The 13,741-nt window shown below is 41.9% G+C and overlaps 1 protein-coding gene across 2 annotated transcripts in view; it reads right to left on the reverse strand.

Moving 5' to 3' along the window:
• Positions 1 to 9,820: 9,820 nt before the first annotated feature.
• Positions 9,821 to 13,741, reverse strand: part of ZFYVE28 (zinc finger FYVE-type containing 28) — a 199,205-nt gene continuing 195,284 nt past the window's right edge. For both annotated transcript variants that reach the window (XM_072620033.1, XM_072620032.1), the window contains exons 12-13: positions 12,991 to 13,094; positions 9,821 to 11,705 (exon numbers count right to left, since the gene is read on the reverse strand). In XM_072620033.1, coding sequence (XP_072476134.1) covers positions 11,574 to 11,705; positions 12,991 to 13,094 — 236 coding nt within the window. In that variant the 3' untranslated portion in view covers positions 9,821 to 11,573. The remainder of the gene's footprint in view (positions 11,706 to 12,990; positions 13,095 to 13,741) is intronic.

Genomic DNA, 13,741 nt, shown 5'->3' on the forward strand with positions numbered 1-13,741 from the left:
ATTGATAAAAGTCTTGAATACAGTAAGTACAAATACAGCCTTGGGCTCTTCATTAGACACCTCCCTCCATGCTGACTTAAATGCATTATGGACTTTGCTTTGTACTGTACCCAAGGAGTACTCATGACCTAAAAATCTAGCTTTCCAAAGAAGCAATGAGGTCAATCTGACCTGAGGTGCAGATAGGAAGTGAGAGATGGAGACCTTGAGAAGGGGTCTTCTCACTCCCAGGCAGTACAGCAGAAAGAACCCCGGTCTTGTGTTTGAAAGGTCTGGCTTGAAATTCTGCTTTGCCCGCCTTTGCTGTCTGTCCTCAGTAAATTGTTTCATCCTTCCTTGGCTGCTCTGAGGAAAACCCTTTGGAAATCTGGAGAGAGCTATTCATCCCTTCCCAGAATAATGTTTTTAAATGCATTAAATAAATCCACAGGGTTACATAAGAGACCAATTATAATAAAATCCAGTTATCAAATATTAAAGAAAACAAGATCATGGTCCCCAAATTAAGAGCCCTTAAGGGAATGACTGAGTTTGACGACTGGCTCTCATATTTAACAGCTGTTTGACCATGAATACACTATCTTCCCTCTCTGATTTTTGCTTTCCTCATCTGCAAAATGAGATCCTTGAACTATCTACCTGCATCACAGGGTACTTGTGAGGAAAATACTGTGCAACCCTTAAAGCACTATGGAAATGGTGTTACTGTTTTTTTTAGAGAGCCCTCCTTGCTTTGTCCTATATCTTAGAGGTCCTGGAGTTTCCCAGACCTCTCAATTTGATCCTACCCCTTGCTAGCTTGCTACCCATTTACATTTTTCATTCTGCCCTATGGGAGCTGTGTCAGGGATAGATCTTTACTAGAAAGCCTGGAGAGCAACAGCTAGTCCACCAGGATACTTTTGTGGGTCTGGACTGGTCTTCTTCTCACCTGAAATATGAATCCCTAGCAAAGACTCATCCAGCCTTGGGAGAGTGGTTGAAGGAACTGGGGATGTTTAGCCTGGATATCAGCATTATAATCGGTGCACAGTAACTAGCAATAACCAAGCATCTCTCGTCACACCAAGTCTCAATGCCAGGAACCAGGGCAACAAAGAAACATAAAATATGATGTGATTCTAGATTGTAGAAGGAAAGTGAGCACAGAGCACAAAAGAGGAAAGAACATCTCCAGTGTTATCCAGCTAATATTAATCACAATAGCTCACCTTGGTGTCTCTAGGAAGTGGTGGATTCAAGTTTTATTTAGCTCTACTTTATAAAGGAGTTAACTGAGGATCCAGAGGTTAAGTGACTTGCTCCAGATCCTCACACCCCTAATAAGAATCAGAGCCAGGATTAGAATTCAGGTCTCCAGACTTCAAATCCAGTGCTCTCTTCCATTGTAGAGGCAGCTAGGCGGCCCAATGGATCCAGCTCTGGGCCAGGAGTGAGAAAGAACTGAGTTCAGATACACCCTCAGAAACTGTCTGTGTCACCCTGGGCAAGTCACTTCACCTGTCTCAGTTCTCTCAGCTGTAAAATGGGGATGATAATAATAGTACCCACCTCTGGGGGCCATATGAGGATCAAGTGAGATAATATTTGTAAAGCCCTTAGCACAGTATTTGGCACACAGTAGTCACTCAGCATTTCCTTCCTTCCTTCCTTCCTTCCTTCCTTCCTTCCTTCCTTCCTTCCTTCCTTCCTTCCTTCCTTCCTTCCTCCCTCCCTCCCTCCCTTCCTTTCCTTCTTCCTTCCTCCCTCCCTCCTTTCCTTTCCTTCTTCCTTCCTTCCTTTCAGAGATGGAGATATTCATACACATTGCGATGAATGAATAGAAAATCGAATGACAGCAGAGATTCAGGAATAAACTCGGTGGTAGGAAACAATGAGGACATCACTTGGCTGAAGTGAAAGGCTCCCTGAGGAGAATCTGGGAATGTGTGCTGTCCTTACAAGGCTCTGGGGTGGACAGTACAAGCATTTTTTGACTCTATTTTACAGATTCAATTCCACACTTATTAAGCATTTAGAGTGTCAGGCACTGGAGATACAAAGATAACAGTGACAGTCCTTTGTCCTCAAGGAGCTCACATTCCCCTGGGGAGAAAGAGCACACCCACAGAAAAGTATATCTCTAGGTAATAAGAGGGAGTGGGTGGGGGAGGCTTCCCCTGAGCTGAGCCCTGCCCAGGAGGATTTTGAGAGGGACAGTAGAGGAGGGACAGCAGCCTGTGTGCATCAGAACGTAGGAAAGGGAGGGGCAGTCAGACTGCGGAAGTGTCAATTAGGTTGGAGTGTAGCCATCATGAGAATGGTGGGAAATAAGTATGAAGACACCGAGAGGCAGAGATTCAACTAGCAGTAAGTTCTGTGGGCTCTCTGAGCCTGAACTCTCCCTTACATGACCAATAATGATACCAACTACCCATCTTTTAGAGTCATGAGGAAATGTCTTGTAAATTAAAGTGCCACAGAACTGTGAGCCACAGCGATGACTTGAAGAGAAGGGAGGAAATAGCGTAAGTCACGTCTGGACTTGGATCTGGAGACCTGGGTCTGAATCCTGCCTATGAAGTCACTTCTCCTTTCTGGACCACGACAGGCTGCCTATGGGGGTTATAGATGGAACAAGGACTAGAACTCTTTCTCCTCTCACCACAGATGTCTTACCTAAATGCTTTGGTGGGCAGCCAGGTGTACAGTGCTGGACCTGAAGTAGGAAGACTCACTGTCCTGAATTCAAGTCGGTCTCAGATACTTACTAGCTGTGTGACCCTGGGCAAGTCACTTCACTCTGTGTGCCTTAGTTCCTCATCTATAAAATGGGCTGAAGAAGAAAATGTCAAAACACTCTAGTATCTCTGTCAAGAAAATCCCAAATGGGGTCACGAAGAGTCAGACATAACTGAACAACAAACATGTTTCAGGAAGCAGCCCAGGCAATTTGAATAATAACCCAGTCTAACTGTGCCGAGGGAGCACAAGCCACAGAGGAAAGATTGGGCAGAGAGGGAAGTGGTACCCCCAAATCTCTAGATCCAATGGGAAGGACTGATATGAGCAACAAATACACCCTCTGGATATTGGGGCCTTATGCATAAGACCACGGTGGGGACCATATGCAAAAAAAGGCTTAAAAGAGCAGGTGTGTTTTGGAGCTTAAAGATTGCTTTATGCCTACTTGTTAGAGAGTTGGTTACATGGGAATGAGAGGCTGAAAATGGTGGACAGTGAATGAGGCCAGAAATAACATCCCAGTCTATCTGATGGGAACTGAGGAGGATGGCTGGCAGTTGCAGGTGATGGGGGCTGGTGCTGAGAGAACCATGGGAACGGAGAGCAGCAGCAGACTTGTGAAGGATAATGAGAGAAGTAGCAGCTGCTGACATTTGTGCCCAGAGAGAGCACCAACATGTTGGAAGAAGCCTTGACCACTCCCAGGAAGGATGGAAGTAGTGTTCTGTTCTCTGGGCTTGAGTGTGAATCTTATTCATCTCCATAGCATTGCAAGGAAATCTGCTCTTGTTGTGAGCCTTGTGGTTCAATGTGCTTGAAAGGGATTCTGGGAACTACCACAGGAGACTGTCAGGTCCAGAAGTTCCCACATCACCTTGGTGTGAGCCCAATGAGCCTGAGACACTTCCTGAAATGTACTTGGGTACTCTGTGTTTCTGACACAGGGATGACATGGAGAAAGAACACTGCAGGGTGGTACAGTGGAAATGCTGGATTTAGTCAGAAGAGGTGTGTTCAGATCCTCACTGCCTCTTAGTACCTGTATGACCTGACCTAAGTTATCTAGCCTCTCTGAACTTCTGTTTCCTCATTTCTAAAATGAACTCTGAGGTCACTCTCAGAAGTATATCTTTGTTCCTATGACCAAGATAAAAGCACCGTAGAATTAGGAACTGTTATTAAATGACTTGCCTGTGGTCATACAGTTAATGGCAGTGATGAGGATTTGAACTAGGCCTTCCACCTGCAAGTCAAATACTTTTACACTACACCAGACTGTATTAAATCAAGTTTAATATTCCCTGATGCTAACCTCAAGGTTCTGCTACTTGGGTAATTTCTACCGAAATAGCAATGCCCTCAATGTTCCCAAATTTCTGCCCCTGGGATGACGAACGTCAGAAACTTGGGCTTCATCCTTTTAGTTTAAGGCCCTGACTGAGCAGTCTGGCAACCCCCAAGACAAACTTCTTTGAATGCAGAATTCCTAAACCCTGTGAAAGGGCCCAGCAGCTCTGGCAGTGCCATGCTTGGCCACAAGATGGCAGGCTAAACCTGTAACTCCCCAGTTAGAGATTCAGAGATGTGCAGAAGGAGCTTTTGGAAAGATTGGCATTTTCTAAGCTACAGATGCTATTTATGAGAAAAGATCAACAGCCTGGCTCTTAAGGGTTGATATATAAAAGAGAGAGTTCAGGAAGAACTCGGGTTCTGCTAGGCTGTGTGAGGAGGAGGGTGTGGGGGACACTTGTAAGGGCAGGTGGCAGACACTGTGTGGGGGGGCTTCCTTTCCAAGCCCAGCCCTATTTATAGGCTTGAGCCTTTCGGTACAGAACAGTCTCTTCTAGTTTGCATGTCATGTAGTGATGCTGTCCTTGGATTTCTGTTATGTGTGTTCAAAATAAAAACTGCCTCGAGACTCAACTGTAGCTAGAGCATCACCCCTTTCTTTAAAAGGGGGTTCAGGACAGAAGGTATCATATGGCAGGCTTTTGGGGAGCAGGTACCAGCCTCTGGATATGGTAAGTCTGAGGTCTTTTGGAGAAAATTCCTGCAGAAGAACACTGGTTTTTTTCATTTTGAAATGATCCTGGAAGTCAACACAAACCTAGCTCAATCTCTAGACCCCTGGCCTATTCTGGAAATTTCTAGAAATTTTCCATTTCAGGGCTCTAAGCCGTATATGAGCTGAAGAGAAATTGGTGAGATGAAGCTGATAATAATTACAAAATGATAATAATAGTGAACCAGATATCTCCAGTGTTATTTTTGGATATTCTGTGTTAAACAACACATGAGAGTCTAAAAGTGTGAATTCTAGAAGGCACAAAGAGTCCTATCTGGCAGAGGTTCACTTTCCCCACCTTGCCTTGTGCCAACTGTGTGCATCTGGATGATGGGAAAGTGTGGCAGCCATCTCTTAAGGTAACCACCACTGTTTAGAAAAAACTGAACCAAACCACCCAAAAAAAACTCCAACCAACCTCATATGGACTCCTTGCCAGTAGAGACTATTTTTTGCCTTTCTTTGTATCCCCAGGATGTGATCACAGTGCCTGGGACAGAGTAAATGCTTGTAGACTGAATGACATGCACCCCTACTCACAGGGATTGCCTTAGGGACAGCTTAGGATAGCCTTATACACAAGCCATCCCTCCCCCTAAATGTCTCCATCCCTAGCATGTCACAGGGCCTAAGATTCTACCATTAAGGGGATTTCAGGTGAGAGTTGGACCTCAGAGGTTTCTTACAACTATTCTGTAGATCCGTCTTCCACATTCTAAAGGTTTTTCAGTCTGAAGACTCATCACCTGAAAGTTCCCTACTAAGTGTTGTTCTGGTCTTGGCTCTTTGAGAAGACCATTTACCAAAGTGTGGTGGGAAAAGTATCAAGGACAAAGAAACCAATTTTTGCTGTTGCTGCTGTTTGTAATTTGAAGTTCAGTCTGCCAGAGTGACAATACAAGCATTCCTGCTTGGGACAGCACTTAACAGAGATAGGCTATTATTAGGTCACTTTCAGATAGCTGGGAGAGGTCTTAGGGGAATATAACATAGGATAGATAAGGGAACAGCACTATGAGATGAAGCAGGAGGCTGGGGAATACCAAATTCAGTTTTGTTGAGGGATAGCCTCAACACTACTGAAAGGCAATGATACCCATAACATAAATATTTTCTCTCCTGCCACCTTTGATTTCTAAAACTAGCTTGTTCTCTGATGATGTCAACGTGCCTCGTTTTACTGTCTTAGAGCAACTGACTCAGTCAGCTGGAAAAAAGCTAAACTTTTCTCTTAGAATTAAACAGGACTAGAAAGAGCCCTCACCCATCAGTCGACTAGCTCTTATTAAGTACCTCTGTGCTTAATATGTGTTGTGAACTGTGTAATATGTAATGTGTGCTGTTAGGTGCCAATGATACAAAGAAAGGGAAAAGACAGTTCTTGCTCTCAAGGAGTTTATAGTATAATGGGGGAGACAACCTGCAGACTACTATGTAGAAACAAGACATATACATGATAAATTGGAGCTAATTAACAAAGGGAAGGCACTGTCATTTAGAAGGATTGGCAGAGACTTCTTGAAGACAATAGGGCTTAAGCTGGGATTTGAAGGAAATTAGGAGGATGGGGGTGGGGGAGATTTCCAGGCATGGGAAACAGCCAGTAAAAATGCTTACACTCAGGAGATGGAATGTCATATGAAAGGAAGAACAATGAGGCTAGTGTCCAGTGTACATTGTGTGCAGGGAGGAGTTAAGGTAGAAGAAGATTAGAAAGGTAGGAGGTGGCTAGGTTATTAAAAGCTTTATAAGCCAAACAGAGGATTTTATATTTGAGCCTGGAAGCCATGGGAAACCACTGGAATTTATTGAATGGGGGGAGGGGTAACATGGTCAGATGCACACTTTAGGAAGATCACTTTGATGAGTGGAAAACAGACTGGAGTGCAAGAGACTTGAAACAGGGAGGGAGAGATGTTAACAAGGGTAGAAACCATATGGGGTTGGCAGCTGATTAAGAGTCAGGTCTAATCTGCCTGTGAAAAAAAGATGGAATAAACTTATCCATGTAGGAGTTTTCCTCATCTTTCAAAGGAATACCTCGTGCTAATTGCAGCTGTGGAACATTCTTGGCCAAGCCTGAAATGGCCCAGGGTGCTGCCTGCTGGTACTTTCTGGAAACAGTGGGTTAGAGCTTGGTAACCACGACTTTCCTAACAGTCGGAGCTGCCAAGGGATATGGGGTGCCTTCAGCCTGCTCCTTCAGGAGCATTATATTCTGACCTGGGGAGGTTCTATAAACAGTATACTCCATACTTGAATTTCTCTCCTTCCTTGACTTTGATTATACCTCATTATTCTGTCTCTTCCCCTACCTTTTGGAGTTCTTTTTCTTGTCTCCTCTTGCTCCACATGTTCCTGTCATTTAAGCATTTCCTGCAGTTCCATCCTTATTCCCTATGCTCTCTTGTCAATCTCATTCTTTCCTAATGGTATCAACTCTACCATCTCTGCCCAAAATATTTAAAATTCCAGTCCCCATTAAGTTCATCATCTTTCCTCCCAAAACTTCTTTCCACGACCTCCCTGTTTCTGGTTATGGCATTACCATCATCCTAGTCATTCAGATTCAAAACACTTGAAGTTACAGGGTCATGGATTTAGAATCTCAAGGGTTTTTAGGGATTATCTAGATTAAGGGTGGGGAACTTCTGGCCTCAAGGCCATATGAATGGATTCAGTCAAAGGGCCACACTTGAGGAGCTAGAGTCTTCCAGGCTGTAGGTTCTCCACCCCTGATCCAGTTCAACTTTTTCATCAATGAGGTCACCCAAGGTCACATAAGTCATAAGCAGCAGATCTAGGATTTGAACTCAGGTTCTCCAAATCCAAAACATTTTTTACCTCAGTCCCTCCTTTTGCAGCCAATTAGTTGCCAAGATTGTCCATCCTGTCTCCAAAACGTCCTCTATCATCTCTTTCCTATTTCAAGTGCCAAAGCACTCCACGGTTTCATTATTTCTTGCCTGAAGTATTACAATAACCCATGTCTCACTTTTTTCATTTTCTCCCCCAGTTTATCCCCCAATACCATTGCTAGATTAACATCCCTAAATTACAGTTCTGATCACATCATCCCTCTGCTTGAAAAACTTTGATGAAATTTGGGGGTTGGATGGTTGCTGTTTAGCCATCCCCAAAGAGATATTCAAAAAGTATAAAGAGCACACTGTTTCAGCATGTCTTAGAACTCTTTTGCCAAGTCACTAGCTTGATACACGTGCTCTGCAGGTCTTATGTCAGTTGGATTCTCATTCTGACTTTCCCACATTTTGGGACCCTAAAATCTTGAGGGATACAGTGAGGGACTCTGAAGATATAGGGAAGGTTGGGGAAAGGGTGGCAAAGATTCCTTCCTCTTTGATCTATTTCTTCCTGGAGTTAGAAAACCATTCTACTGCAGAGTAAACAACTGGGTTTATGTGAATGCCATAACCAAGTGTTAAATGTGCTTATTAACATGCCTGGGATCTGGTATAATGGCAAACAGCATAACTTGAATGATTAAGAATGTGCATCTGAGACAAAGAAGGTTCTGAGATCCCATGTAGAACTGCCTGGGAGGGCAAGAGCTTGAGTAATAATAGAAAGAATGGATAGACTCAATGAGGGAAAGAATCAAGACTACTGTCCAGCCCCTTTGCCTGATGGCAGACTGAGACCTGGGTTCCTGGAGGGCTGGTTACTGAATGCAATGAATGTCAGCACAGCAAGGCAGAAGGAGGTCTGGCTTCTACATATTTTCACAGTTCACATTATTGATACTGGCTCACAGTCCAACTTCTCACAACCAAAGGCTGATTGGCATTAGAAGACCTTATCTTCTTTAGGGGAAATTAAAGTGTCAGTTTTCAAAGAAGAGGGTTTGTGGCTGTCATAAAAACTCTCAGAAAAAAAAATATACCCATTATTATGTATAAAGAAACTTGTTAGGCAAGGGAAGAAAATAATTTATTTTTACTGGTTGACATTCTAGGCTTTCTTTTGGGAAATCTATTTTGGGGCTGAGCTTAGGTCATTACTTCCTCTGGCCCCTTGCTTCCTAACTGCGTCCTTACTAGGTGAGAGCGTTTTTATTTAAATAAATATTCCAAAATATGGTATCCTTAATTTTCCCTACATGCACATATGCACAGGTGTACCACGCTTACTTTGTTTTCATTCTTCCTTGAAACTAACTACTAGAGGGATGAGGAGGGAACATCACACTTTCCACTTTTCTAGATGCGCCAACTAAAAATTCACCAGGGTAGGTCCTACCTCCATGTCTCAACTCCGTGTCATCTCCACCGTTGCTCATCTGGTCTCCAGGACCATAGCAGACTAATCATGAGACGCTAGATCATCCAAGATAGGCTTGCAGACGTCTGAGAGTCTGTTCTTGCCCTCAGCTTTACAATTGCAATGGAGTCAGTAAGTTGCTCCAAGTGTGCCACGACATGACCAAGCAAGAAGGACTGAGGCCCATCTGAAATCTCAGAAAAGTTATTCATGGGATTTGTTCTATGGTTTTATTAGTTCCTGGGTCAAAGTCCTCTGACAGTTTTGCAGAGATAGCAGTTATGGGAATTACTATTGCACAGCGGCCAAAAATGTGCCTTAATCTGATATACTTTCTCCTACTCATTGCTTCATGTGTAGATTAAGGAGATTAAAGCTGACTTGTTTGGTAGGATGTCACCCACCTTGTTCCTTGTAAAGCGACACAAAAGGAAACAGTCACCCAGCACATGGAAGTAGAAAGTCCTGACCTTTTAATTATCTGAAGAGATGATCGTAAGACCAAAGTCTTCTCTGAGGCAAACGCATGTTAGTACTGATAGAATCATTGTGCTTTTCAGTAAAAGAAATAGGAGTCTGTATTTACATAAGAAACTAGAGTGTCTGAGATCCTTTTATATATATATATGCACATATATATGGAAAAGATTTTAAATTACAGCATTTACAGAATAAAAATAAGCTGGAATAAATAAGATTCACTCCATTAAATAAGACTTTTTTTTTTTTTACAGAAGAAGCAACTTTTGTGCATGTTAATGTCACAGTTAAATTTTATTTATTTATTAATCCTATAAAAGAAGCATTAGGTTTGTCATTTCTCAAAAATAAAACTGCAATAATCATTGCAATGTGAAGCCTGAGATTGAAGCCTGAATAGGTATCACTGTTTGGTACCACACTCCTCAGTTTTCCCATTGGCATGAGAGACCTGCATCATGCAGAGCCAAAAAAACTGGGGCCATCACTGAGATGCCCTCTTTAGGATTTGGTGAGGGAAGTTACAAAAAGGAAACGAAACAAAATCCACGTGCAGACATGAAAATATGACTAATACTGCACCGAGCACTCCAGTACATTTCTTATGCCTGATGCCATGCGATTCCATGTTATATAAATGACCACAGAACTGAGAAACCAAGAAAACCTAGGAATCTTATCTGAGCAGTTTGCATGGGGCAGAAAACCATCGAAAGGCATACCAGTTTTGTCTGCCGTGTTTTGTCTGCCTAAAATTCTTTTCTGAAGGAAAGAACACAGAGTTTTCTTGTCAGCTCTCCATGACTTTTGTGATGAAATACTGCATATCAATATGGATGTCGAAGAAAGCAACATCTGGAGTCTGGTAAAAGCAAGTTCTTTACTGTACCAGTGGGTAAACTTAGGGGAGATACTTTGGAAAATAAACCTCTTGTTGTACAAAAAAAATCACTTACTGTGTGTATTTTCCTCTTTAGACAAGAAGTTATTTTCCTACAGGTTTAAATACATTCTCCTAAGACAGGTCTGCATCTGACTGAAAAAAAAAGTGATTTAAGAAATGATTTATAAAATTATGCCATAAATGATATATTGCAGGTTTTGTATTCCTAAAGTGTAAGTAAATGTTTAGGACTTTTTGAATAAAAATGGACAGTCTGAATATCTGTCTTTTAAATATTTTTGGTTTCATAAACAGCCCCACATATAACAGTGCCCTTGTTTTGCAAAACTTCCAAAAATAAAAAGAAATATTTTGTACTGAACCTTCACCCCCATTACCAATGTCCCTGGCATTTATTTTGTATTATTGTTATTAATGATATAAATAAAACTCATTTATTCTCATTTTTCTAAGTAACTAAGAGGTGGAAGAAATGGTACCAGATATGATGAATCCTCAGAAATGCCCGCCCCATGCAGAACAAGGTAACCACAAAAGAGCGGAGCTTCAGAGTTATTGCTGTGATTCCCAAACAAAAGGCAACAGTGATGTACAGCTCTGGAAACTTGAGTCCCCTCTTCATCTCAAAGATGACTCTGCCTCTGTACATATTCTGTGTAAATTTGGTAATGTTTGGCCAGAGTTTATTTACTAAAAAGGCTAGCCAGCAAAAGGAAGAAGACATCTGCCAGAAGCCAGTGAGCAGCTTGGAACTGTTTTCCTATAAGGAGGACACAAATGAGTGGTTGGGAGATGGGCAGCAATGCAAGCCTTGGCAGCTTAAATAGGGACCCCTTCTCTGTTCATGACGTGTGTTTCTCCTGTATCCTGTGGCATCATCACGTTAATATTAGAAATGTGTGGAAGACTACTGCAGCCCCAGTACTATAGGCTCCCCATAGTTCCCCTCAGCAGCTTAGGAAAATGCAATAAGAACCATCTGTACAAAATATATTATGATGGATGCTTAAAGCCTACGTGTTTCCTGACAAGGGCCTTCTTTCCAGTTCATTCTTGGCTTAAGTCACATAGAATCTTAGTCCATGTATGACTCATTAAATAGATGACTAGTTTAATATGTCAAATACCAGCTTTGTCACTGTAAAAAGGCGTGACGTGAAACATGTAGCAGTGAGTGCAAACACGGACAGGCTTCATCTGACCATACCGAGGTAAGGGCGCAGAGTGAGAAGAGCAGCGTGAGCAGAAAATCTGAAACACACAAAGAGATGGGGTTGGTGATACTGGTTTCCCTTCCAGGGATCTGCCGCCCCTCTATGTAATGTCCCTGAAGCCAGACTTCCCTTAAGGAATGCTGACTCCCTTTGTGGGCCTTTTCTCTCCCAGTCATCTTTTTAAGTTTTACTTCTGGAAGGTATCCAAAATGGATATGATTAGGTAAGGAATGAACTCATGAACTCACTAGGACATTTTTGCTTAGAGATGCCATGTAAATAAATGAGTTAACATATTAAAAAAATTAACTTAATTCCTTAGCTCCACTGCCTATTTCATACACCCCCCCACCCTGCAACTGAGGCAAACTACCTTGTAATGCAACTCTCCTATAGGCTCCTCCTATAGTAATATGGAAAAATCAATAAATCGCTTAAGCACACCTTGATAATGGAAAATTCAAAACTCACTGACAATATTTGGTTTCCTGGAGTAGGAAATTTTAGGAGAATGCTTTCAGTGATTCTCCTCCCTAAACAATGACTGTTCAGATTACTGTAACATTCTGTCCTCAAAAGAAATTGCTTTGCTTGCTTCTTGTTAATGTGATTTACCCTGGTGGCAGCCATCTTGATCTGTTGCTATTTCAATTATTATATTTCATTGTCTTGTCACTTCTAGTTCTAAAAGTACATCTATGTTTTTGAAATGGTAGTCTTATAGCCAAAGATTCCATCTGTCTATTGGAAAGAGTGAATCCTAGGGAGTGTTGGCAGGGCTCTGGGCCATGGAATTAAGAAGAGACACCTGACCTTTTGTTCAGGTTTTCTTCTTCAGGTACTATTCTTTTTTTATTTTTTTAAATGAAATTATTTTATTTGTTTTCAGTGTTCTACAATCACGTCCATATATTTTAGATTTTTCCCCCTCCCTCTCCACTCCCTCCCTAAGATGCCATACAATGTTATATAGGTTCTACACATCCATTCCTATTAAATACATTTTCACCTTAGTCATGTTGCATAGAAGAATTAAAATGAATGAGAGAAATCATGAAACAAAACAAAACAAAACATAATATAAAAGAAAATGGTCTGCTTCATTCTGTGATTCAATTCCATAATTCTTTCTCTGGGTGTGGAAGGCATTTTGCCTCAATTCAAGCACTATTCTTAAAAGGCAGCATTCCATCTACATTTAGGTATCTGAAAGAATAGAGCTTCCCAGGCGGAAATACCGCTATTTTCCACGCTTGGCCATTTGTAGCCCTTTCCCCACTGACGTCAGTGACACACACACACATCCCCTTTGAGCTCAGTACCTTGCCACAGCTCCTACAGTGGTGCTTCCTCCGAATGACAGTGAAAGGAGCTTTGCACGCTGTGCAGTAGCTGCAGGCTTCATCTGGCACCCACTCAGGAGGATCTGTCCAAAACAGAAAAGCCAAAGCAGATATTGCAACAAGCTGAAGGGAGAAAAAGAAACCCAACAAACTTCGGGTCATTGTTGGGGGAGAAGAACTGAAGACACTTACTCTAAATACAGATGCTGAGGCACCAAGTGGAATCTGTTCTATAAATACACAGTTCAAGAGCATAACAGGTTGGACAGTGAGGCTTGATTTAGATAAACAGATACAGACAGCAACCTTTGGGTTCGGAATTTCCTTTTCTGCCTTCCTCTCTTAATTTATTTATACTTGATGAAAAAATATACAAGAAAATATCTCTGGCTCTTTACTAGTGTTGGAAATTATATCTGTCTCAAAAACACAGCTGAAGGATCTACCCTTTTCCTATCACCTCTTGGATTTATGGCATTTGTTGTACAATATGGTATCACAGTCAAGAGCCTAGAAGAAAAAATCCAACATTCAAATACATCAATATATTCCATGCAGTTCTGAGCTGTCAGTGGAAAAGTCCAGCCAGCAATGACCTGATACCTTCTACTCAACAAACTACTATAGAATTTACAGCAATTGATTGGTTCCCAACAAGAAGTGAGTCAGTTCAATTCCATATGAAACACTGATTGCATTCTGTGTGCTGAAAACTGTTAGGTAGAGGCAG

The sequence above is a fragment of the Notamacropus eugenii genome, chromosome 6 (genome assembly GCF_028372415.1).
Source record: "Notamacropus eugenii isolate mMacEug1 chromosome 6, mMacEug1.pri_v2, whole genome shotgun sequence".
In the NCBI taxonomy this organism is placed as follows: domain Eukaryota; kingdom Metazoa; phylum Chordata; class Mammalia; order Diprotodontia; family Macropodidae; genus Notamacropus; species Notamacropus eugenii.